The sequence below is a fragment of the Balaenoptera ricei genome, chromosome 1, assembly GCF_028023285.1.
Source record: "Balaenoptera ricei isolate mBalRic1 chromosome 1, mBalRic1.hap2, whole genome shotgun sequence".
In the NCBI taxonomy this organism is placed as follows: Eukaryota; Metazoa; Chordata; class Mammalia; order Artiodactyla; family Balaenopteridae; genus Balaenoptera; species Balaenoptera ricei.
This window is the reverse complement of record NC_082639.1, coordinates 2,343,939-2,369,444: the sequence shown is the minus strand read 5'-3', so window position 1 is coordinate 2,369,444 and position 25,506 is coordinate 2,343,939. Positions and strand designations below refer to the sequence as shown.

At 50.1% G+C, this 25,506-nt stretch overlaps 1 protein-coding gene across 3 annotated transcripts in view; it reads left to right on the top strand.

The window, feature by feature from the left end:
- CEP104 (centrosomal protein 104) overlaps positions 1–22,909 on the top strand; it is a 53,003-nt gene extending 30,094 nt beyond the window's left edge. For 2 of the 3 annotated variants that reach the window (XM_059904317.1, XM_059904479.1), the window contains 10 exons: positions 7,265–7,441; positions 9,819–10,025; positions 10,496–10,603; positions 13,631–13,667; positions 13,883–13,949; positions 14,762–14,870; positions 16,461–16,599; positions 16,771–16,838; positions 19,560–19,650; positions 20,551–22,908. In XM_059904317.1, the coding sequence (XP_059760300.1) occupies positions 7,265–7,441; positions 9,819–10,025; positions 10,496–10,603; positions 13,631–13,667; positions 13,883–13,949; positions 14,762–14,870; positions 16,461–16,599; positions 16,771–16,838; positions 19,560–19,650; positions 20,551–20,666 (1,119 nt within the window). In that variant the 3' untranslated portion in view covers positions 20,667–22,908. Of the gene's footprint in view, positions 1–7,264; positions 7,442–9,818; positions 10,026–10,495; positions 10,604–13,630; positions 13,668–13,882; positions 13,950–14,761; positions 14,871–16,460; positions 16,600–16,770; positions 16,839–19,559; positions 19,651–20,550 lie in introns of all 3 variants that reach the window. The other variant, XM_059904396.1, reaches the window with a different exon arrangement.
- The last annotated feature ends 2,597 nt before the right edge of the window (positions 22,910–25,506 follow it).

Here is a 25,506-nt window from a genome sequence, read left to right as displayed (position 1 = left end):
AGCAGACAGGCTGCCTAAAGTCATACTAAGCTCAGAGACACCCCAAAACACACCTCTTGACACAACCCTGCTCACCAGAGGGACAAGACCCAGCTCCACCCACCAGGGGGCAGACACCAGGAGCAGGAGCAACTACCACCCTGTAGCCTGCGAAAGGAGACCACAAATACAGTAAATTAGAAGAGAAGACAGAAATATGCTGCAGACAAAGGAGCAAGGTAAAAACCCACAAGAACAACTAAATGAAGAGGAAATAGACAGTCTACCTGAAAAAGAATTCAGAGTCATGGTAATAAAGATGATCCAACATCTCAGAAAAAGAATGGAGGCACGGATGGAGAAGATACAAGAAATGTTTAACAAGGACCTAGAAGAACTAAAGAACAAACAAACAGTGATGAACAACACAATAACTGAAATGGAAAATACACTAGAAGGAATCAATAGCAGAATAACTGAGGCAGAAGAACGGATAAGTGAGCTGGAAGATAAAATGGTGGAATTAACTGCCAAGGAGCAGAATAAAGGAAAAAGAATGAAAAGAATTGAGGACACTCTCAGAGACCTCTGAGACAACATTGAACACACCAACATTCGAATTATAGGGGTCCCAGAAGAAAAAGAGAAAAAGAGGGGACTGAGAAAATATTTGAAGAGATTATAGCTGAAACCTTCCCTAACATGGGAAAGGAAATAGTCACCCAAATCCAGGAAGTGCAGAGAGTCCCATACAGGATAAACCCAAGGAGAAACATGCCAATACACATGTTAATCAAACTAACAAAAGTTAAATACAAAGAAAAAATATTAAAAGCAACAAGGGAAAAGCAACAAATAACATACAAGGGAATCCCCAGAAGGTTATCAGCTGATTTTTCAGCAAAAACTCCACAGGCCAAAAGGGAATAGCAGGATATATTTAAAGTGACGAAAGGGAAAAATGTACAACCAAGAATACGTTACCCAGCAAGGCTGTCATTCAGATTTGATGGAGAAATCAAAAGCTTTTCAGACAAGCAAAAGCTAAGAGAATTCGGCGCCACCAAACCAGCTTTACAACAAATGCTAAAGGAGCTTCTCTAGGTGGGGTGGGGGGGGGGAATTCTTGTTTCTACAAACAAGAAAACTAAGAAATGGGAAAGCTCGCTGGTAAAGGCAAACATACACTAAAAGCAAATCATCCACACACAAATATGATATCAAAACCAGCAATCGTGAGAAGAGGAGAGCACAAATGCAGGAAATGGGAATTGCATTGGAAAGTAAGAGACCAGCAACTTAAAACAACCTTGTTTATATATAGACTGCTATATCAAAACCTCATGGGAAATGCAAACCAAAAAAACTACAATAGATACACACACAAAAAAGAAAAAGCAACCTAAATACGACACTAAAGATGGTCATCAAACCACAAGAGAACAAAAGAAGAAGGGAAGAAAAAAGATCTACAAAAACAAACCCAAAACAATTAAGAAAATGGCAATAGGAACATACATATTGATAATTACCTTAAAAATAAATGGATTAAATGCTCCAACTAAAACACACAGACTGGCTGAATGGATACAAAAACAGGACCCATATATACACTGTCTACAAGAGACCCACTTCAGACCTAGGGACACATACAGACTGAAAGTGAGAGGACATAAAAAGATATTCCATGCAAATGGAAATCAAAAGAAAGCTGGAGTAGCAATACTCATATCAGACAAAATAGACTTTAAAATAAAGACTGTTACAAGAGACAAGGAAGGACACTACATAATGATCAAGGGATCGATCCATGAAGAAGATATAACAGTTGTAAATATTTGTGCACCGAACATAGGAGCACCTCAATACATAAGGCAAATGCTAACAGCCATAAAAGGGGAAAGCGACAGTAACACAATAATAGTAGTGGACTTTAACACCCCACTTTCACCAATGGACAGATCATCCAAAATGAAAATAAATAAGGAAACACAAGCTTTAAATGGCACATTAAACAAGATGGACTTAATTGATATTTATAGGACATTCCATCCAAAAACAACAGAATACACTTTCTTCTCAAGTGCTCGTGGAACATTCTCCAGGATAGACCATATTTTGGGTCACAAATCAAGCCTTGGTAAATTTAAGAAAATTGAAATTGTATCAAGTATCTTTTCCAACCACAACGCTATGAGACTAGATATCAGTTACAGGAAGGAAACTGTAAAAAATACAAACACATGGAGGCTAAACAATACACTACTGAATAATCAAGAGATCACTGAAGAAATCAAAGAGGAAATCAAAAAATACCTAGAGACAAATGACAATGAAAACACAACAATCCAAAACCTGTGGGACACAGCAAAAGCAGTTCTAAAAGGGAAGTTTATAGCAAGACAGTCTTATCTCAGGAAACAAGAAAAATATCAAATAAACAACCTAACCTTACACCTAAAGCAACTAGAGAAAGAAGGACAAAACCCAAAGTTAGTAGAAGGAAAGAAGTCCTAAAGATCAGAGCAGAAATAAATGAAATAGAGACAAAGAAAAAGATAGCAAAGATCAGTGAAACTAAAAGCTGGTTCTTTGAGAAGATAAACAAAATTGATAAACCTTTAGCCAGACTCCAAGAAAAAAAAGGGAGAGGACTCAAATCAATAAAATTAGAAATAAAAAAGGAGAAGTTACAACAGATACCACAGAAATACAAAGAATCATAAAAGACTACTACAAGCAACTATACACTGATAAAATGGACAACCTAGTAGAAATGGACAAATTTTCAGAAAGGTACAACCTTCCAAGACTGAACCAGGAAGAAATAGAAAATATGAACAGACCAATCACAAGTACTGAAATTGAAACTGTGATTTTAAAACTTCTAACAGGGAATTCCCTGGTGGTCCACTGTTTAGGAGTCTGTGCTTCCACTGCAGGGGGCACAGGTTCCATCCCTGGTTGGGGAACTAACTAACTGCACACGCTGTGCAGCGTGAACAAAAACAAACAAAAGTCCAAGACGAGATGGCTTCATAGGCTAATACTATCAAACATTTAGAGAAGAGTTAACACCTATCCTGCTGAAACTCTTCCAAAGAATTGCAGAAGGAGCACTCCCAGGCTCATTCTATGAGGCCACCATCACCCTGATCCAAAACCAGACAAAGATACTACAAAAAAAGAAAAGAAAATTACAGGCCAATATCACTGATGAATATAGACTTAAAAATCCTCAACAAAATGCTAGCAAACCAAATCCAACAACAAATTAAGAGGATCATACACCATGATCAAGTGGGATTTATCCTAAGGGTGAAGGGTTTCTTCAACATATGCAAATCAATCAATGTGATACACCACATTAACAATCTGAAGAATAAAAACCATATGACCATTTCAATAGATGCAGAGAAAGCTTTTGACAAAATTCAACACCTATTTATGATAAAAACTCTCCAGAAAGTGGGCATAGAGGGAACCTACCTCAACATAATAAAGGCCATATATGACAAACCCACAGCAAACATCATTCTCAATGGTGAAAAACTGAACGCATTTCGTCTAAGATCAGGAACAAGACAAGGGTGTCCTCTCTCACCACTTTTATTCAACACAATTTTGGAAGTCCTAGCCATGGCAATCAGAGAAGAAAAATAAAAGGAATCCAAATTGGAAAAGAAGAAGTAAAACTCACTGTTTGCAGATGACATGATACCATACCTAGAAAATCCTAAAGATGCTACCAGAAAACTACTAGAGCTCATCAGTGAATTTGATGAAAATGGCAGGATACAAAATTAATACACAGAAATCCCTTGCATTCCTGTACACGAAGAACGAAAGATCAGAAAGAGAAATTCAGGAAACAATCCCATTTACCTTTGCAACAAAAAGAATAAAATACCTAGGAATAAACCTACCTAAGCAGACAAAAGACCTATATGCAGAAAATTCTAAGACACTGATGAAAGAAATCAAAGAAGACACAAGCAGATAGATATACCATGTTCTTGGATTGGAAGAATCAATTTTGTCAAAATGACTATACTACCCAAAGCAATCTACAGATTCAGTGCTATCCCTTTCAAATTACCAATGGCATTTTTCACAGAATTAGAACAAAAATTTTTACAGTTTGTATGGAAACACAAAAGACCCTGAATAGCCAAAGCAATCTTGAGAAAGGAAAATGGAGCTGGAGGAATCAGGCTCCCTGACTTCAGACTATACTACAAAGCTACAGTCGTCAAAACAGTATGGTACTGGCACAAAAACAGAAATACAGATCAGTGGGACAGGATAGAAAGTCCAGAGATAAACCCACTCACCTATGGTCACCTAATCTATGACAAAGGAGGCAAGACTATACAATGGGGAAAAGACAGTCTCTTCAGTAAGTGGTGCTGGGAAAACTGAACAGCTGCATGTAAAAGAATGAAATTGCAACACTCCCTAATGCCATACACAAAAATAAACTTAAGATGGATTAAAGACCTAAATGTAGGGCTTCCCTGGTGGCGCAGTGGTTGAGAGTCTGCCTGCCAATGCAGGGGACACGGGTTCGAGCCCTGGTCTGGGAAGATCCCACATGCCGCGGAGCAACTGGGCCCGTGAGCCACAATTACTGAGCCTGCGCGTCTGGAGCCTGTGCTCCGCAACAAGAGAGGCCGCGATGGTGAGAGGCCCGCGCACCGCGATGAAGAGTGGTCCCCACTTGCCGCAACTAGAGAAAGCCCTCGCACAGAAACGAAGACTCAACACAGTCATAAATAAATAAATAAAAGAACGTGAATTTCTTTAAAAAAAAAAAAAAAAAAAAAAAAAAGACCTAAATGTAAGGCCAGACACTGTAAAACCCTTAGAGGAAAACATAGGCAGAACATTCTTTGACATAAATCACAGCAAGATCTTTTTCAATCCACCTCCTAGAGTAATGAAAATAAAAACAAAAATAAACAAATGGGACCTAATTAAACTTAAAAGCTTTTGCACAACAAAGGAAACCATAAACAAAACGAAAAGACAACCCACAGAATGGGAGTAAATATTTGCAAACAAAGCAACTGACGGGATTAATCTCCAAAGTATACAAACAGCTCATGCAGCTCAATATAAAAAAAAAAAAAACCAATTAAACAATGGGCAAGAGAGCTAAACAGACATTTCTCCAAAGAAGACATACAGGTGGCCAAACAGCACATGAAAAGTTGCTCAACATCGCTAATTATTAGAGAAATGCAAATCGAAACTACAATGAGGTATCACCTTACAGCAGTCAGAATGGCTGTCGGTAAAAAGTCTACAAATAATAAATGCTGGAGAGGGTGTGGAGAAAAGGGAACCCTCTTGCACTGTTGGTGAGAATGTAAATTGGTACAGCCACTATGGAGAACAGTATGGAGGATCCTTAAAAAACTAAAAATAGAACTACCACATGACCCAGCAATCCCACTACTGGGCATATACCCTGAGAAAACCATATTTCAAAACAATACGTGCACCCCAATGTCCATTGCAGCACTATTTACAATAGCCAGGACATGGAAGCAACCTAAATGTCCATCAACAGAGGAATGGATAAAGAAGATGCGGTACATATATACAATGGAATATTACTCAGCCATACAAAAGAACAAAATAATGCCATTTGCAGCAACATGGATGGGCCTAGAGATTATCATACTAAGTGAAGTAAGTCAGACACAGAAAGACAAATATCATATGATATTGCTTATATGTGGAATTTTTTTTAAAAAGGGTACAAATGAACTTATTTACAAAACAGAGAGTCACGGACGTAGAAAACAGGAAAGCACGGGGGAAGGGATAAATTGGGAGTTTGGGATTGACATATACACACTACTATATATAAAATAGATAACTAATAAGGACCTACTGTATAGTACAGGGAACTCTTCTCAGTACTCTGTAATGACCTATATGGGAAAATAATCTAAAAAAGAGTGGATATGTATTTATATATAACTGATTCGTTTTGCTGTACAGCAGAAAATAAGGCAACACTGTAAATCAGCTATACTCCAATAACAATTTTAAGAAGAAGAGTTTGGGGCACACGCTTAGACGAGCAGTGTGAGAATATGCTTTGCTCTCTTTAAATTAGTGACTCCATCTGGTCTAGGAGATCTCAGATTAAGATTCAGAAAGTCTGCGAGCTCCTTCGAATGTCACACACAGTACTGTGAGTGTGCACGGCTTTCTAGGGAAGGAACCCAAAGCTGCCATAGTTTCTCCAACATGAAGAACCACTGATCTTGTTTTGTTTAATGAACTTAAATTTTCAGAGAAAACAAGTAAGTGATACTATTTGGGGGAAATCTTTCAAAGGATGCGTTGAATATGCAGCTAATTATTTTCAAGCCACATTCACCTCTGAGACAGTGGTGGTGCTGAGTGTCCTCTGCTTGGGAGCTGTTCTCGTTCTGCACCAGCATCTGGGCAGCCGACCCTGCATCCCCGCGTCCTCAGCATCTGTGTGTCACGTGGGAGTTCACTGTTCATGCTGCTCTGAGGGGCTGTCATTCCTCTTTCTTCTTTCCTTTGGTTCAGAGCTACTCATGGGCCCAGAGAGAGAGTTAACTGTACTGTCAAAATGAGAGGGTGTTTTGGGTAGTGTGGCCTGCAGACCTGCTAAAAACAGATGTCTTTCTATATTACAGCTCATATTTTATCAATATTTTATTGTTTCTTCGATCTTTCTCTTTAATATTTTACCATTTTTTTCTTTTTCTGCGTCTGGCTAATTAAATGATGAAATCTTAATTGCGGGAAGACTTGCTCATTTGGAGACATTGGACTGTGTGGAGGTACTTACCCTCCTTCATCTAAACCCGTCAGGGATCTGTTCACCTGCAGTATCGTGCGTGGTTACATGCTTGGCTGGTGTTTAATAAATACTGAAATGGTGGTTCTCGCAGCAGGACTAATTTCTTTCAGAATTTTAGAAATTAGAAAACCTTTTTCTTGAGGTTGTGAAATCCTGAGAAGAGAAACCTTAAGTTACCAATCACATTTGTTGTAAGGCTTTCATTAATCTCCAAGTGATCGTGGTTTTTATTTCTGATGCTTTTGGTTTTTGTTTTTAATTGTTATTACGTCTTAAATAGAAATATGAGCTTATAGATCAGTGACTTTACTGCCATTTGTCACTGTCATTTTTTGTTTCCTGTTTTTTCCTTCAGTGTTTACTTTGCGGATGGCACTAAGTTGCCCTTAGCGTTTTCCAGTAAAACTTAACAAATGATGTTGGTTTTTATAGGAAATGGCCTTGTTTAAAGAAGTGAAGTCTCTCCAGCTTATCCCATCTTACCTGGTCCAGCCATTAAAAGCCAACTCCTCGGCTCACCTGGCCATGAGCCAGATGGCGCTGCTGGCCCGCCTGCTGCAGGACCTGGGCACGGAGGGCATGGGCTTCACCGTGGACAGCGTGATGCGGGTAAGTGCCCCAGGGTGGCCGCCGCAGCCTGGGCCCCGAGCTGGTGGCCGGAGCATGGCAAGCGTCTGGCCGGTGCTGGCTGCGTGCAGAGGTGGGGGGCGATTTCGGAACGTCGCCGCTTTCTCTGACACATGAGGGTGCTGGAGTCACGCTGCCGGTTACGCCGTGGCGTCGGGGCATGAGCCGTGCAGAGCCGTGTCCCCAGGGAAGCAAGCTCTGCAAGCAGTGACGCCGCGTCGTAGCGGGTGGCAGGTCTGTGGAAGGAGGTGCATGCTTTGTGCTCTGGACAACCCCATGAACCCCAGACGTGCACACTGATTGTGTCTGTTCACTTGGAGCCCCTGGACTGCCTCCTGAGTGTGGGTCAGTGTCCCCTGTCCTGCCCTGCGTCACGTGGCCACTGTCTGTCCTGCCTCCACGTCAGTTTCCTTGTTCCCCAGCACAGACCAGAAGCCGGCCCCACGTGCTTACATCCTTGTTAGGGCCACGCCCACTTCAGGATCCCAGCGTAAGCTTTGGCCCAGTAAGCTGTGCTGCCATCACAGATGCGCACTCTCCAGGGCAGTGACACAGCAGAGGCTCACTGCTGTCCCTTGTGGCCGGTGCCATCTGTGGGGACAGAGGCCGCTCTGCTCTGTGGGCACTCGGGGGCTCCGTCTCCTCCCGGTGTGATGCCACGGCTTCACACGTGACCTCCGAGGTCACTGAACGGAGGAGGGTGACTAGAGGTTGTGAGTGGAGGTGCCCACGGGCCGAGCCACTCTCAGACATTTCCATCCACTGAGGCGGCCCCATCCTCACTGCAGGGCCCGGGAGGCGTGTACAGCTGTGCCCCAAGGAAGTGGGGAAACTGGGTTGGTGAGCACGGCCCCCTGTGCTGGTCCGTCTCCATGCGGTGGGCTTGATCCAGACAGAGAGTTTAAGAAGGAGGAGAAATGAGTAGAAGTTGGAGGTGGGGGTGAGGCTTTAATTGAAGGAGCCAAGCCCCCAGGCAGCCGATGGAATGGGGCCGCAGCGCACGCTCGGACAGCTCGGCCCAGAGCTGGGCAGCGGGCAGCCAGCCTCTCGACAGGAGGGCGTCGGCTCAAAGCCGAGAGTGGATGGGGAGGTTTGAGAGGCGAGCAGGAAGTATGAGATGCTGCCCTTGACCTCTGAGCAGGGAAACCGACCAGGAAACGTCACGGGTCAGTTTACTGCGTGATGCCAAGGACCCCAGGATCGCCATGGCCCAAAGTCCAGCATGAAACCAGCTGGCACAATTCCCGAGCCCACAGCACCTTCTGCTTCACCTGGGGACATGGAGGAGGGGGGGCCCCAGATTTGAGGGCCTGCAGGGATGCCGGGGGCGACTTGGTGATGGACTCGCGGGGCGGGAAAGACTCGCGGGAGGTGGCAGACGGGAGGGAGTGCAGACAGGTGAGCTGGAGAGGCAGGAGGTGATCATCCCCGGGGGGTGCTCACAGTCAGAACTTCTCGAGCTGGTGCGGGGGTTGGGAAGGACAAGGTCTGGGGTAAAACCTGAGTGTGTGGCAGGCGGAGACATGGGAAGTGAGGAAGCCCAGCCAGTGAGGGGCCGGCGCCCAAAGGACCAGGATGGGGCATGGGTTTACTACACGTGGGAACGTCGGGGCATTGTGTTGTGTTCCGATGACACTAAAGAGCTTAAAATGGATGGAGTGGATTGTTTGCCTACGTCAAGGTCATGCACAGATCTTGAAAAAGGAACGTTGAATAAGAAGAAATAAAGTGTCAGAATGATAAGCACAGTGAATCATTTATAATGTCAAACAAAAATCCTATGTGTACACACACACACACACATGCACACGGCACGTACACTGTGCAGCAAGTGAAGACGTCTGGGGGGCACGTGCCCTCCGACTTCAGGACACTGATGCCTCTGGCGGGGGAGGGGCGTGGGAGGGGCCAGGGGGCCAGGGAGACTTCCAAGGGGACTTGCACCGTAGTCCTAGGGTTCTGTTTCTTAGAGCTGAAGCAAACACGGCAAAAATGATAAACGTTGGTTAATCTAGATGGTGGATGCATGAAGTTTATTATATTTCCTCTTTATGATTGAAATATTTTCTCATACTTAATATGAAGTTTCTGGGGGGATGTAACTTTCGAAATGCTATTTAATACCTGAAGTAGGAGAAAGCAAAACACTAATAATTGTGCATACAACATGAGTTCAGCTGCACATGTAAAGTAAAGGAAGTGAGGAAAACTCTGTATCTTAATAGCTGGAAGTCTGTGGGCGTTGTCTTCGGTGTTTTTCAAATGTCCGTGACGTCCCTATGTTTCTTTTATGCCAGAAGAAATAAACGTGGCTATCTCGCGAGCCAGTAACAAGAGCACGCCCCGACCCTGTGCTTAGTTCGCAGTGCGGGCCCTGGAGCACCGGGAGCAGAAGGTGCGCGAGGCGGCGGTGGGGCTGGTCCTGGGCCTGTACGCGCAGCACCGGGCGCGGGTCCTGGAGCGCCTCCCTCCCGAGGAGTGCGCCGCCCGCCGGAGCGTCCTCTACAGGACGCTTTTTGAGGGATTTGCTATGATAGACGGCCGACCTACAGATGCTGAAGTTAGGGTACGTTAACTTCCCTGATGGTATGACCTGGTCCCAGGTTTAAGAAGTGACTTGCTACGTGAGTAAACTGACACATGGTTCACGGGGCTGTGGGGACGGGAAACACAGCACACGGAGGTCACTGGTCCCTGAGCCTGCATCCTGGCTCTTCCACTTTGTCTGTGCGGGGATGATGATGGCCGAGAGGACACCTGCAGTTTCTATCAACAGGAAACATTTAACACCACACTGTTAATCAACTATACCCCAATATAAAATTTAAAAAAATTTTTTTAATTCAAAAAAGAAAAAAAACCACCAGTAAACATGTATTAGACGAATCTGGTGGATTTTCTTTTAATCCTAGCTATAGTATTAGTCTTAGTGACGATTATAATACATAAGAAACATAATTTATATGCTATAACTTATCACTCAATTTCCAACGCTACCCTAAGAATCAATTCTAATGGAAAATCATTTCATACCAGGCACAGAAAAGAGCGGCTACAGAAGAAGCAGAAAAACAGAAGAAAGAAGAGATTAAAGCTTTACAAGGGCAGTTGGCGGCACTGAAGGAGATGCAGGCTGACGTCCAGGTTGGCAAGGTTCACTGTCTTTCACCATCATGCTCTTGGTCGAAATCCTGTGACCGTTTATTTCCTTACGTAGACGCACAGCATGCTTGGTTTGCTTTTCGTGGGATTCTCCGAACGGGTATCTTTATTCTTTGTTGTTTTTTAAATTAGTTTAGGGGTAAATAAAAGGGATCCTCCACTGAATCACCTGCATGCTCTTCATTCTCCCGGGGGGTGAAGTGCGCTGCTGGCCCAGCCGTGTTTAGAGAGGACGCTTGGGGCTGCAGGAGCTGGCGGGGCGGGGAGGGGTAGAGGGACAGAAGTCCTCTCCGCAGCTTCTCGCCTCCTTCAGAGGCAAAGGAGGAAAAGAAGCTTGAATATGAAGGTCTGATTTCCGTGCATTAAAAAAGGAAGGTTTGGGGCAAATGCTCCGCATCAAGAAGCACTGAGTCCTAGTGCGCATGGGGCATCAGATGGTGTTTGGTTGTATGAAACGTGTCCCTTCTGAAGGGCCCTGCCTCCGTGATTTAAATTTGTGCCATCACTCTGGTTTTTGTGATTAAGTTCCTTAAGTTGATAGTAAAAGGGAGAGGGCGTGGGCGCATAAGGCCGGCTGTGCTCATGAGGGTGGGTCTCCTGGGAAGTGCTCTGACCACCGCTTTTTAGAAAAAGAATAAGTGACTAAAAATGGCAAAAAAGAAAGAAAATACGACTGAATGTATGTCGAAGTGCCTGTGACAGAAAGTGACAGTGACGTTTCCGCTGGACGCTGGCGTGTCAGAATGCCTGTGAGAAGAGCGGGAAAGCGGCTACTGAGGAACAGAAGAGAGGAGGCGGGGGACCGGCGGGGCAGCACAGGAGCAGTGCCCGGCCTGGGGGCTGCCGAGGTCACCAGGCTGTGCGTCCCCGCAGCGTCTGTGGTGCGGGGCATGGAGGCCTGTCCTCCGGCTCGTCTTCATCCTTCAGTGTTTGTTGAGCGCCTGCACTGGGCCAGCCCTGCCCTGGGCTCCAGAGATGCGGCAGGAACAAGGGCCGCTGCTCCAGGAGGAGAGACCACACGGCACGGCCGCTCGGGAGGGTGGGTGCCGGCCAGCTGTCCTTGTCCTGAGATGATCACTGAAGCTATCTCGCAGGAGGATGACAGAATCTTTTTTTCTATTTTTTATTATTGTAAAATATACATAACATGAGATTTACCATTTTAACCATTTTTAAGTGTACGGTTCTGTGCCATTGAGGACATTCACATCGTTGTGTAACCACCACCACCATCCAGCTCCACAACTTGTGAGAACAGCAGAATATTTTTAAATCACCTGATTGCTCACGAGTTTTAGGAAAAGATTTTTAAATTACCAATCAGTTGTCTAATCTGTTCAAAGCATAGATTAAGGTAGATTTTACAACTAAAATTTAACTTTTGGCATTGTTCATTTGTTTCCCTGCAAGATATACAAACCCATCTCTCATTAATAAGAATTGTTTTTGATGCCCAGAATCCACTTGTATAAGTTTGCTTTCTTTAGTCGGTAGGTGTATAAATCACGTGAACCCCATTTGCAAGTTTAATATCAGTCTGTCAAGTGCTTCCCCGGTCCTAAAATTGTATTCTCGTGTGTTTTTTGTATTCAGAGCTTGGGTTGGAGAGAAGTTCCTATCGTGTAAGCTTTGATTTTGTACAAACACAGTAGACAGTGTCTATGTAATGCATCACTTAATGCCGTGGATAGGGGACCGGCTCTTCCCTGTCCTCCCGTGAAACTGCAAGTCCCAGACGCCCCTCCCCACCAGTGGCCAGCAGCCCAGGCCACGCGGGTCTGGCAGGCTCAGGTGGGGCAGACTGGCCAGTGCAGGGAGGAAAGCTTGGTGACAGGAGGAGCCCCCGGCAGGCCCCTGAGCAGGAGGAGGAGAGCTGGGTGGAGAGGGGCAGGTTCCCGCCGTGGACACTCAGGGCCCCGCACCCTGTCCTTCCTCCGGTCAGCAGTGTGCACCCCCGGCTGTCACCTCCCACAGTGGGGACGCCCAGCAGCCAAGACCCATGAGGCAGATGCGCGGTGCGTGAGGGTGTGGTGCCCGCTCAGGGGAAGAGGAAGCCAGAGGAGGGAGGCGGCCAGCTGACGCCGCCTGACACCGCGTGACACTGCGTGGCGGGGCCCCCGGGGCAGCAGTGCCGTGGCCTGTGGAGCCTCCGGGGGTCCCTTTACAGGGGCAGTAACGGGCCGCCCTGGCCACTGTGTTTGCAGGTGGTGGGAAGGGCAGGCTCCTGGGGTGCTGAAGCAGAGCCTGCGGGGCTCACTGATGGGTCGGGGACAGGCCACACCTGGAAGGGGAGGGCGGGGTGGGAGCCGCCGGGTTCTCCAGGCTTCGTGGCCTGAATACCTGGAAGGCTGGCGGTTCTGGGCTCTGCGCCAGAGGCTGCGAGGGGCGCGCGTGAGGGGGAGCCTGTGGGGTGGGGGGGGGGGGGGTTGGTCTGGTTAAGTAACATTTAAGTGACGTTAAGACCCAAGTACATGCTGGGTAGCAGAGAGGCCCAGGTGATGGCACAAACGTTTGGGTCATGAGCACAGAGATGGGTGTCCAGCCTGGGACCTGGGTGAAAGCACCGTCAGGGTCTGTACGGACAAACGGGGGGCAGGTTGAGTCCTGGAGGGGGCGGGGGGGGGGCGCCCTGGGAGCCGGACTAAGAAGAGCCTGGAGGAGACAGGTGAGGAGTCACGTGCCACCGGGAGCCTATGGTGCGTCCTTCGGGCGGGCAGACACTGATGATGGGCAGACGACCCGGAGGGGGTGCAGGTGGCCTTGATGAAGAGTTGTTTCCATGGAGATGGGGGCGGGGCAGGAGCCCGAGGGAGGGGCTGTGGAGGGCAGGACGGAGGAGACTGCTGCCCACGATTGAGAAGGCGACTCTTTCAAACAAGTGTGTTGTTTGCGGATGGAGATTCTACCACACAGCCTAAGGTCATGCCTCCAGGATCACAGTAGACCCTGGGTAGACTCTCACTCGCGCTGCAGCCATTTGTCCCTGATCTTTCTGTTCTTCTGTTTCAGGAAAAAGAGAGTGAAGCTGCGAAGGCCAAGAATCAGGGTACGTAGAACGCACATCATGAAAGCTCTGCGTAGAAACACTTTTATTCACGCGGCGAATGTCTGCATCTCCGACGCTTCAGGGCTGAATGCAAAGTACTACCTTTATGAACTTGTAGCTTTTAAACTGTATTTCCCATCAAACTGGTTACTAAAACTCTGAAAATAGTTTTCTACAAAAGTTTATTTAAATAGCTTTCTTTTTAATTTCTTTAGACACTCAAGGAAGGAAAGCGGCCCCACCTAATGTTCCAGAAATTCCAGATAATCACTATTTAGATAAGTGAGTAAAGTTGTCTCTAACCCACTGTAGAATAAGTAGAGGGACTAACCACATAAAGATGCTGTCAGATAAATGTATTCTCCCTGGTTCATTAGGATTAGGTGAACTAATTGGCTCTTTTCAGTGATTCTGAAAGCTAGGAAGTTGCCCTCTAAACCAGGCAGCATCCGCTGTGAGTCAGGGTACCCTTTCCTCTCTTCCCCGACAGAAATGAGCAGGCTGTTCGTCAAAAGTCCCGTTACAGGCCCCAAATTTTTTTTAATGTTTTATGGAAGCATAGTTGATTTACAGTGTGTTAATTTCTGCTGTACAGCAGAGTGACTCATTTATACGTATATATGTTCTTTTTCATATTCTTTTCCACTGTGGTTTATCACAGTATATTGAATATGGTCAGGCTCAAATTTTATAGCAGCAAAATGCTTTCTCCTGTGCTGTGGCTGAGACAAATCTACAAGGAATTTAAGGGAAATGTCTTGGTCTAATCTTTTCTTGTGATTTAAAATATCCTTTCTGCTTGGTGACGCTGACAGAGTTAGAATTCTAAGGGATCTTAAGCTACTTTATCTCAAACCCCTACGTGGTAAAGACTCTTTTTTGCGCCCTTTGATAGAGGAGCTACCCAGCCCCTCCTGAGGCCCCTTGGTGAGGGGCAGCCGTGCCTCCAGGTCAAGCTGAAGCCCACTCAGTGGGTGCAGGACGGTGGCCGCAGGCTGGGCACGGGGGGCGTCACAAAGCTCCCCGGGAGCCGGCAGAATGGGGATGGCTAAACCGGTCTGTGCCTCATTTCTTACCTTTCTGTTTTGTTTCAGTTTATGCATTTTTTGTGGGGAGAGGAGCGACTCCTTCACAGAAGAAGGCCTGGATCTCCATTACTGGAAGCACTGTCTTATGCTGACGAGATGTGACTACTGCAAACAGGTCAGGTGCTGGCACGGGCGGGCCAGACCCAGGCAGGCGAGCTGGACACGCCGCTCCCGAAGGCCGAATCACAAAAATGTCCCAAATCGTAGCATTTTCAGAGGAAACGTTATGGGGAAAGTTTTGTTGGGGTCGATTTTTCTTACTTTATTATTAAAGTGTAACACATATATATAAATGTATACAAGTCATAGGTGTTACAGCTCCTGAATTATCGCAAGGTAAACAAATCCATGTAACCGCCCCCAGGCCACGTACCCCAAGGTACCCCACCCTCCTCTCCAGGGTCGTCACTGTCCTCATTTCTGTTTATTGCTCTGTGAGTTTTACCGAAGTGGAATCATACGCAACGTTTGGGGTTTGCTTTACAGTATTGCATTGTTTGAATGTACCGCAATTTATCGGTCCTCTCTACTGCTTCTGGGTTTGGGCTGAGACTGTTAGGAAGAGCGCTGCTACAGACACCCCTGTGTAATCTTCCGCGCGTGCGGACGCACTTTTTTGGGTGCGCACCTCGTTGTAGGATGGCTGGGTGGGCTCGCGTCCAGCTGCAGGGCCAGTGTGAGCAGCGCTCCTGGTGTCCAGGCGGGAGCCGCTCCCCGTCCCCGCCAGCCTCGCAGTTGCCACCTGCCACGCGCCCGTCACGCTCTCCTGACGATGCTGGGCTGGAGCGCTGTCCCCCGCTGGCCTCTCGCTGCCCTCTTTCGCGAAGCACTTCTAGTTTCTCGCCCATCTTGTGAATTGGGTGCCAGTCCCACTCTTGCTGACGTGTAGTCATTCTTGACACACCTGGATGTGCGTCCTTCGCCACTTGAATGTGTGGTGTCCACTCTGTGTCTGGCCTTTTCACTGACGAGCAGGAGCTTTTCATTTTAATGTTGTCCACCCTACTGATCCGTCTTAGGGTTAATGCTTGGGCGTCCTGTTGAAGGGGTCCTCGTGCACCCCAGGTGTTCATCTTTCCTCTATGCAGCTGGCCCTGCTTTAGACAGAGGAGGGGGAACCAGAAGGGGAGTGACCCTCTCTCCTGTCCTGGGGGCTCTCAGGCCTGCAGGGGCGGGGTGGGCGGGGTGGGCGGGCCCCACCCTCTGAGCAGCTCCCCCCCACCCCCTGGCTGGCGGTGCGGACTGCCCCAGCCAGCGTGGCCTGGCTCCTCTGGCAGCAAGCGAGAGTCTGCGGCGTGAAGCTCTAGGGTGTGTACAAGCCCCTCCTGGCAAAGAGGTCACAGTGGTGAAAGGGTCTCTTCTCGTGACCCGTTTCCGGGCACGTTCTTAGAAATGGCCGGGAGCCGGATTGAACCCAAGGCCACGTAGACCCCTGAGCTCTTCAGAGTACAGGTCAGGGTTAGTGTTGTGGGTGAACCGTCGCTTCCTGTCCCCGCTTAGCCGTGGCCTCTGGATGCTCCTGAGGTACCACGGCAAGCAGGATGTGAGGCGTCCAGCCACGTGTACGCGACTGCGGAGGTAACAGGCATGCGCCTCCCTTCCCGAGCGGCACTGGCGGGACAGGAAGCGCGCGCTCGTGCAGGGGCCGGGGCCGCGCGCACCTCGGGGCGCTCAGCCGTGTGACGCGTCCCGGCGTGGCTTCCAGGTGGTGGAGATTTGCAGCCTGACGGAGCACCTGCTGACGGAGTGTGACAAAAAGGACGGCTTTGGGGAGTGCTACCGCTGCAGCGAGGCCGTTTTAAAGGAAGAGCTGCCCAGACACATAAAAACGAGAGAATGCAACCGTGAGTGCCCCCGCGGCCCCCGAGACCCTCGCGCCGTCCCCGGGAGGCCCGGCTAGGGGGGTCGGGGGACAGAGCCTGCGTCCGCCGGTGCCCCTGCCCGCCCTGTTCCTCTGCGCCCCCATTCGCGCCCCACAGGAGTAACTAGATCTTGTCTCATTGAAACCGTTTCAGCTGCCAAAGCGGAGAAGCTGGCGAACCGGTGTCCTCTGTGCCACGAGAACTTCCCCCCCGGAGAAGAGGTGAGGGGCTGACGCGGGGGCGACCTGGCCGCGTGGAGGGACGACGACAAGGCTGTGTCGCCGCGGGACCAGCCGCGGAGACGGCGGGCGTCGGGTGGAGGCTGGCACCCAGGGTGGGGTGAGGCTCTGTCTCAGGGTTCCTGCGCTCCCTGCCTGGCACGCCTGCGGCATCTCCCGGGAAGGGGGAGCGTCTCGGCTCTTTGGGACGGAAGCGTGAAGTGGCTTCACTTTTTCCAGGCTTGGCTTTCATCTCCACGTTGGGGCCTAGACTGGCCTCCTGGCCAGATTCTGTAACGCTCTGGTCCCTTATGATGAATAAAGCCGAGCCCCGTCCAGGTTGGAAATCCTACCTCGTGTCCGGTGCCCAGCGCTCCGCCCGCCCCCAGCGTGAGCCATGCGGGTGACACAGCGGGCCTAGTTGGGGGGCGCCAGGGTCTCCCACCCTCTCCTCCACGTGCCCGGTCCTCTGGTGTTGGCCCACTCGCTCCGGCTCACACGATGCCGGCGCTGTCCTGCGTGCTGAGCTCCCGTGGGGCCCAGCAGGCCCAGCCTCTCCTGCCCTGAGCCCCTCAGCCGCCGCCACCTGCGGTCCACCCACTGCGTCCACTGCGGGGTCCCTTGTCCCAGCCCTGGGGCTGTGGTGCTGACAGGATGGCTCAGACCCCGCGACGCCCCACCGTGCCAGACGGTGGGCCCGGCCGCCCAGCTGCTCCCTCAGCGCCCCGGCCATCCGGCCGTCCAGGGCTCATCCTCTCTCCCTCTCAGAAAACGCCACACACGTAACAAAGACAAGCACGGGAACCGCGTGCACCCTCACGGGCCGCGTGTGGGGAAGGCACGGGGAAGGTTTAGGTCTCTTCCATCGTTGACTGGTTTTCAGAACAGCAAGTTGGGTCCCCAGCATCTTCCAGTGGTGGCTTATTTGCTTGTTGGATCTTAGCACCATCAGGAACTCACGGCTTTAAACTGTCTGCCGTGTTCAGCTGTTGGCATCTCTGTGCTTAGTGGTGCGTGGACGAGCCGATCTCTGGCCAGCAGAGCCTCTGCAGACGGGCTCCTGGCCCTGCCGGTGGCCCAGGGGACTCAGAGCCTCCTGGCCGTCGTAACAAGGTGCCCCACTGAGCCTTCCATTCCTGGTTCCCTGCAATGGAAATGACGTTCCAGGACCCCCTCGGGTGCCTCAGATGCTCCTTGCTCCTGGTTCGGTACCATTCTGGGCCTCTTTGCGGACAGAGCCAGGGAAAACATTGAGATAAATCCATCAAAAGTTCATGGTGACATTCCTGATTCGGAGTATGAGCTGTAACGGTTTCTTGAACCTCTTGCGTCGCACGTCTGTGTGTCCTTCCTTCCCTCCCAAGAATCAGTGCCCACAGCCCCCAGAGATGCCCGTCGGACCGTCACAGAGTGTGCGTTGCTCGGACCCACGTTCCCCGTGGGGGGCGCTCAGAGCAGCGGTGCAGGCGCTGTGGGCAGGGAGATGCTGCTGGACGTCGCGCTGTCCCAGCTCTTCGTGTCCCTCCCGTGCCTCCCTCTGGAGACATGGGGCAAGCATCTCTGCTTCACGGTCACGGGAGTTGCTCCACTTGCTTGTGTCACCAGTTGTTAACAATTCAGCCTCATTGTTTCAGTCTGTGTTCAAGTGCTAGGGGTTTTCAAAATCAAGCTCTACAATTACATGAGATACTTAGATGGTTCCAAAGTCTGTCAAATGAGACTTATTCAGGGAAGACCCGACAGAAGCTGCTGCCCTGCCCACCATCCCTCCTCTTACAGAACGAGGGGCTTTTTATGGTTTATCCATTTGTCTTAAATATGAACTGCTGTCAGCTGCCCACACTTCTTCTCTCTCCCTGTGTATTTTTAGAATTTAGGAGCCTTTGAGCTTTTGTTGTCGCTGTCACCTTTGCACTGTTACTGTCGTACGTGACCAGCCCCTCCTTCTGGAGACCAGTCAGCTCCTGCTCTGAGCAGCGCCGACAGTGGCAGCGGCCCCCTTCCCTTCCTGCCCTCCCCCCAAGTCCCCCAGCTCCTGCCTTGCGGGGATGGCGTCTGACTCACAGGCAACTGCAAAGAGGCATCAGCACGCTTGTGCTGCTTTGCCTCTTCTTCTCCATGCTTTCTTAACGTGTCACCACCCGCCGAGCAGCTTAAACACCCGTTACTCTATCACAGTTTCTGTGGGTCAGAAGTCCAGGCACGACCTGGCTGGGCCCTCCGCTTGCGGTCTCCCGGGGCTGCACTCGAGCTGTCAGCCGGGCTGCGCTCTCATCCGTGGCTCGGCAGGGAAAGGAGCCACTTCCTGGCCCATCGCAGGTGCTGGCAGAATTCTTTTCTTCATCATTGTAGGACCAAGGACCCTGCTTCCTTGCTGGCTGTCCAGCAGGGCCACCCTCAGCCCCTGCACCCTGTGCCCCTGGACCGTCGCACATTTGCGCATCCTGTGCCCCTGGACCGTCGCACATTTGCGCACCCTGCGTGACAGCGGTCTTGGCATGTTTGCTCAGCGGTGATGAGAACTGGGAGGGGTGAGAAGTGCAGGCAGCATCTCAAGATACGTGGGTGCTCCGGCGGTGCACTCAGCCCAGGGGGCTCCGAGGCGGGACGCGCACAGAGCTCAGGACCCGCTCCCGCAGCCGCAGCGCGTCGCCACCTCTGGCTCGGTCGTCTCAGCGGCCCCTCCGGTGGCCTGGTTCCCACTCCACGTGCCTCTCGTTTCAGGCGTGGAAGGCCCACCTCATGGGCCCCGCGGGCTGCACGGTGAACCTGCGCCGGATGCACGTGCTGCGCAAGGCGCCCACGCTGCCGCCAGGTAAGCATCCGCCCCGGCCTCGGCCCCGTCCCTGGGTCCCGAACAAGTAGGGCGATCATGTCGTCGGCACCAGCTCTGGCCGAAGCCCCTCCACGTGGCCCTGCTTCCCGAGGCTCCGCGGTGGCACTCACAGAGTCGACAAACCAAACCGCGGGTGTTCGCGGGCGCACCCCGGGTCTCGGTGTCCCTCCACGCCGTGGATGCCAGTGTCCAGAAACAGGAGGTTCAGTAGGAGACCCATAGATGGCGCCAAGACCTGACTTCTGAACCAGTTTTGGCTACTTTCTGTAGGATTTAGAATGCCTTACAGAAAAGTGTTATTTTTCATTAGAAAATTATTCTTGACCTTGGATACACAACTTTATTTTGGGGCCCTGTGATCAACAAGAACATGAGGAAATGTGTCTCGTGCTCATTCAGCGCCAGGCATGGGCAGGGGCTGCACCCCTCACACACGCGCACGCACACACACACACACACACACACACAACCGTGAGTGAGGACCAGAGGTGCTGGGAGAGCCGCCCCGGCCTCCTAGCCAGGTAACCGGCCCTGGTCACATGGCTGCTGGTCTTTCATTTCGGGAGCTGTTTGAAACTAAAAATTAGGTAAGCAGCTCAGTTCTTTCCTCTGAACGTGCGTCAGGCTTCTCCTCTGGCTCTTTCTTCTTCCTCTCCTGCCGTCACATGTGCATCCTCGAGGGTGGCCCGCCCAGCCCCCTCTCGCATCTGCCAGCCCAGCCCGGCCACCTGTGGGCTGGGTGACCAGGAGCGTCCCAGCCCCTCGTGCTCAGATCCTCTCTGTGTCTGGCGACCCCGGGCCACTCGTACTGTCACCGCGGCTTTGCACCCTGGCTCACGTTTGTCCCCCGTGCTCTGTGTGTCTGCGTGTCCACTGCAGGTAAAGGCCCAGCCGCAACCAAATCAGGGACCTCGGGATCCAAGGTCGGAAGCAAGATCCCCACCCCCAAGGGGGGCCTGAGTAAAAGCTCCGGCAGGACGTACACAAAGCGGTGACACAACCCCCCATCTGCTCCCTCGTCTCCAAAGGGACCGAGCAGCTTCCCTAACCGTGGACGTGTCACCTCAAAGCATCTCTAGACGTGGCAACCCCCGCTCCGCCCCTGCTGCCCCCAGGCTCCTGGCTGTACCCATCCTGACCGTGGCCCCTGCGTCCGGAGTGAGGCCCTGATCTCCCCGTGGCTCCGGCTCGCAGGTCTCCGCCCTCCGGGGCCCAGGGTCCACAGAAGGAGATGGTTCTGTTGGAGGAGCAGCACCGGCGGCCCGTGCGGAGGGACTGGCTGAGCGCAGCACCCTCTCTCCGCAGCTGCTTGGAGTGATTTCCATAAAGTCCTTGCTCTAAACCTCTTGCATGTGGGTCTCTCTCGGCCGTGGTGGAAGGTCTGCAGGGCTCGCCAGGCCGGGGGATGGGACGGGATGGGGGGACCAGTCACCCTGTGCCCCTCCTCCCCAGGGTAGGGGGGCCGTCAGCCTGCAAAGCCTGCACGTCCACGGCAGCAAGAAGTAAGGTCAAGGTCAAGAAGTTAAGGTCCTGGCCCGGCCCCCTCGGTTCTCACCTGCCAGATGCTCAGAGCGCAGCCCACCTGACCGCCCCCATCGGCGCCCACACCAGGCGGAGTGGAGGTTAATGCTGGCGGCTCCACGTGAGGCCCTTCCTCGGGGGGCTTCAAGTTCTTTACACGCATGAAGCCCTAGAAAAATATGAGACGACATTCCCCGATGATCCTGCACTCACCTGAGCAGGTATGTCCGTCGAAATAGCCCTTTCCTAAACCCCTGGGGCAGGCAGAGCGACTCCCACTCTGTGTAACGTTCAGAGGAGCCTCCGAGCCTCTGCTCAGCCCGTCGTCCTGTCCCGCTCGGATCCGCATGGGAATTGCAACTGTATGTTCACTTTTCTCAAACACTTTGTATGATACTTTCAACACCAAAAACCACTTAAAATGATGAAACCAAACCTCAGAATCCAGTCTCCTGACCAGCCCCCAGCCAACCCTCCCGGCCCGTGGAAGTGGTTCACCTGACTTCAGAGCCCGGTGGCTGTAGGGGAAGCCAGTGTCCGTCCAGAACGTGCTTGGAAAGGCCGCCTTCTCGTCCACGCCTGTGGTCCCCGGGTGCCCAGCCCACTAGGGGCCGAAAGAAGATGTTCCTCCCCACCCCACCCGGCCCCATGCCCAGGGTGCGCTTTCCTCCTGAGCATGATACAGGCAGGCTTCCAGGATGACGGCTAGAAATGCATGGGATTGATGAAATTTGTACTACACCGTTAGTGTAAGAATATTTTTAATTCCCAACCATGTAAAATAACAAAATATATATTTAAAAACTAATAGCTATTTGAGCAATGTGCTCCCTGGGTATGTTAGTGACCGTGAATTTGTACTAGTCGATCAATTTCCATTTTTGGTAGGCTAATGCTTTCTCATATGGTTGACTCAAAATACTGAGCCGGAATAAGAGTGACCAAGAGAATTACCTTCAAAAATATACTCTATAAAAAAATGTACAAGTATGGGGGGAGAAATAACATAAAACTTTACTAGAGAGAGCACAGTACAGATGCCAAGATAATTATAAAATGATCCTTCCTGGTTTCAAAAAGGTGTTGCCATGGTCTCTTACCCATTGCTGAAGTACAGATAAAACACTTCTTTAAACAGAACAATGAGAAAAGTTAACCAAGAAATTATTCTTTTCTCTCCAATCAAAACTTTTAAGAAATATACAGTTAATGTTTTCTATGTATTGTAACATAAAGAAGATATTTGTAAAATTACTTAATTTTTAGTGATAAACAAAATTGAGTGTATTTAAAACAGATCAGTCTTGCTGGTTACAGAAGAATCATGTGTTTCTGTTCAGATGATTCCTGGCAGTGATCAGTGGCTATTAAAATCTTGACAGAGTTATATACTACTGAGGAACCAAGAATAAAGGACAAAAAACTAAAAAGGAACTATAAGCTCCCTTGGCCAATCATAAATATCTAAACTTGGAACAGTAATTAATTGAAATTTCACTCATGAATATGTTGTGGATACTTAACAATATTTATTTCTATTATTTTCATATTTCAAAATATTCTAATTTAAAAGAATTGTATCTATAAATTTGGCATTAGAGTACAAGTGTAAATACTTTTAATGAAAATTTGCAACTTTTTAATGTTTTGACATAGTTTTCTATTTGTCTTTATTTCAGGTACCAAAATTATAAAATATCTAAGTAATATATTTTTGTTGTTGTTTGAGGGCTTAGGGGTTAATTCACCCTGAGTATATGAATATAATAAAAAGATTACTAAATGTTTTGTCACTTTTATTTTAAAATTATAATTAAAAATCAATCAGTAAGTTACATTTCCTTTCGTAAACATGCAGGTGTAGCTCAGCCCTGAAACGCCAGGGAATTGCTGAGATTTGCTTAGAAAGGGGCAGCGGGTATTAAGTTGCCAGGAGAGAGTGTGGTTCCTAAAATAAGTTATTTGTGGGTTTACTCCTGAAGAAGCTAAAAGATTTTAAGCTACATATAAATTAGAGAAAGTTCTTTACCAATTTTATCCCATGGAATAAAATGAGAATATTTTATAAATGCTCCAATTGTGCCCATCAGAGGTTTATACTTTATAGTCTCTTCCTGTGTTTTTTATCCCTTTTGAAAGAGGGCATTTTTACCAGCCAACAAAGCTCTTTTGCTTTTCAAATAAGTAAAAATACAGTATTTTCTCTGTTGATTTGTAGAGTGGTTTTAAGCTTTTATTACCTTTGATGGTTTTATAATTGTTTCCATTTTGAAGTTATAGTTTTTTCCTTTATATATGTATACATATATATATATACACACACATATATAAACTTAAAAAACTTAGCATTACAGTTTAAACAGCAAATTTACTTATCTTTGGTAGGTGGGGTGTGTGCGTGAGTGTGTGCTCTGGAGAACGTGGGAGGAAAGAGCTCGCTGTCCAAAGGGAAGAGTGTGATTCCATCTGCTAGTGTCAGACACCCCGAGAGATTTCAGTGTGCTACTTTCAACTAGGTGTTTGTTCGTGCCATTGCTTATTTGCTCTTAAAAACTAGCCCAGTGCTAAACAAGAGCCTGCTGGAGCAGCGTGTGCCCCGAATCCTCGGAGCGCTGGGGTCTCCGCCCACCCTGCTGCCACCAGGGGCAGGAAAGCCCTGGGCAGGGGCTGGGCCTCTCGGATCTGGGGTCGGGGTTTGGGGCGGTGACCCCCGGAGCCGCTGCTGCAGGGCGGATGGGAGCAATTCAGTGGAACGCCCCATGCCCCCACGTGCGTGTTCTGGAAGGGTCAGAGGACCTGCAGGGTAGCTGGTCCTACCCTCCACTGCGGGCAGGGAAACTGGCTCAGAGCCCAAGCCCTCACCACCGGAAGGCAGCGTGCCCAGATGTGAACCCTGTGCTCTGCGCCTCTATCCACCCTGCGGTGAGGGTTGCCGGGAGCAGGTTCGGGGTACTGGAATCCGCTTGTCTCTGCCTCGGTTTCCCCACCCCCACCCCCGACACCGGAACGGAGCTGAGGGGGAGGTGCTGAGCCTGGTTCCCGGCACAGATGCCCTCTGCGTGCCTCCGCCCAAGCACAGAGCAGTTCTGCCCGGGCAGTCTCCACCCCTTCATCTCAGGCGGGGAAGGTGATGAGCCTGCAGGGGTCGGGGGAGACGGAAGGTGTGGCGCCGCCACCTGCCCGGCTGGCCTCAAAATCTCCCCAGCTTCCTTCTGGCCTCTGAGGTCCCCAGGGGTGCCTCCCAGTGTGTGTGGGGGAGGAGCCAGCCTCAGGAGGAAGGACACCACCCCCCTCCTCCTCCCCCCCCACCCCAGTCTCTGAGCTCTCAAGTGCAGGGGAGGCGTGCAGCCCCCTCCCCATCAAGAGATGTCCCAGCAGGGAAAGCGGGGAAGAGAGTGAGGTCAGACTCTGAGCAGCAGGGTGGGTGCCCTTGTGAGCAGGAGTCCCGGGGCCTAGCTCATCCCTAAAGCCCCCTTTCATGGCCCTCGTCCTGAAGGTTGAGGACTCCCCAGGAGTGACCCAGCGCCGCCTCCACACCGGTCACCTGGCCACCCCTTCTTGGTGCCTCCCGGTGTCCCGGGATCAGTCCTGGCAATGGAGGGGAGCAGTGTCCTGCTGAAGGTGGGGGTCATTGCTGGAACCACTGCTAGGGTTCTAGATGGAGATCTCTCTCACCCCACGGGGAAAGGAGACAACGCTTGGGAATGCTGTTTACCAAATTCAGGGATCCTAAATCAAATCACCCCGGAGGCTGGGACAGTGGCCGGAGGGCAAGCACTGCCAGGTGTCCAGGGCCTCCAGCTCCCAGCCTCAGCCCGGGTGGAGACATGGTCGGGGCCCAGGGCGGGGACAGCGATGGGGACTGGGGCAGGGAAGGGGATGGAGGGGGTCTGGATGGACCGGCTGCACCCTGCAGGCCGACCAAGCAGCTCGGCACAGCTGGAGAAGAGACGGCAGTGGCACTGGGGTCTGGCCGCGCTGTCTGCAGTATCAACCTTGGCTGTCTTCACAGACTCACCACACAGGCATGTATCCCCAGACAAAAGAATCTTGAGTTTGACGTATCTGTAAGCTGTGCACGTGGAATCATACCGTGTGTATCTCTGTGTGATTTGCTTTCGTCCCTCCCCATCATGACCCTGACCGTCCGTCAGTCATGCTGCTGTGTGCAGCTCAGACACGTTCTCCATGTGGTCATCCACTTGAAGAAACGTCTCACAATCTATTTATCCATTCTCCTGTTGATGGTCATTGGTTGTTTCCAGTGTTGGCTACTATAAAACTATTACTACTCTCATAGCCTGTCAAGATGAC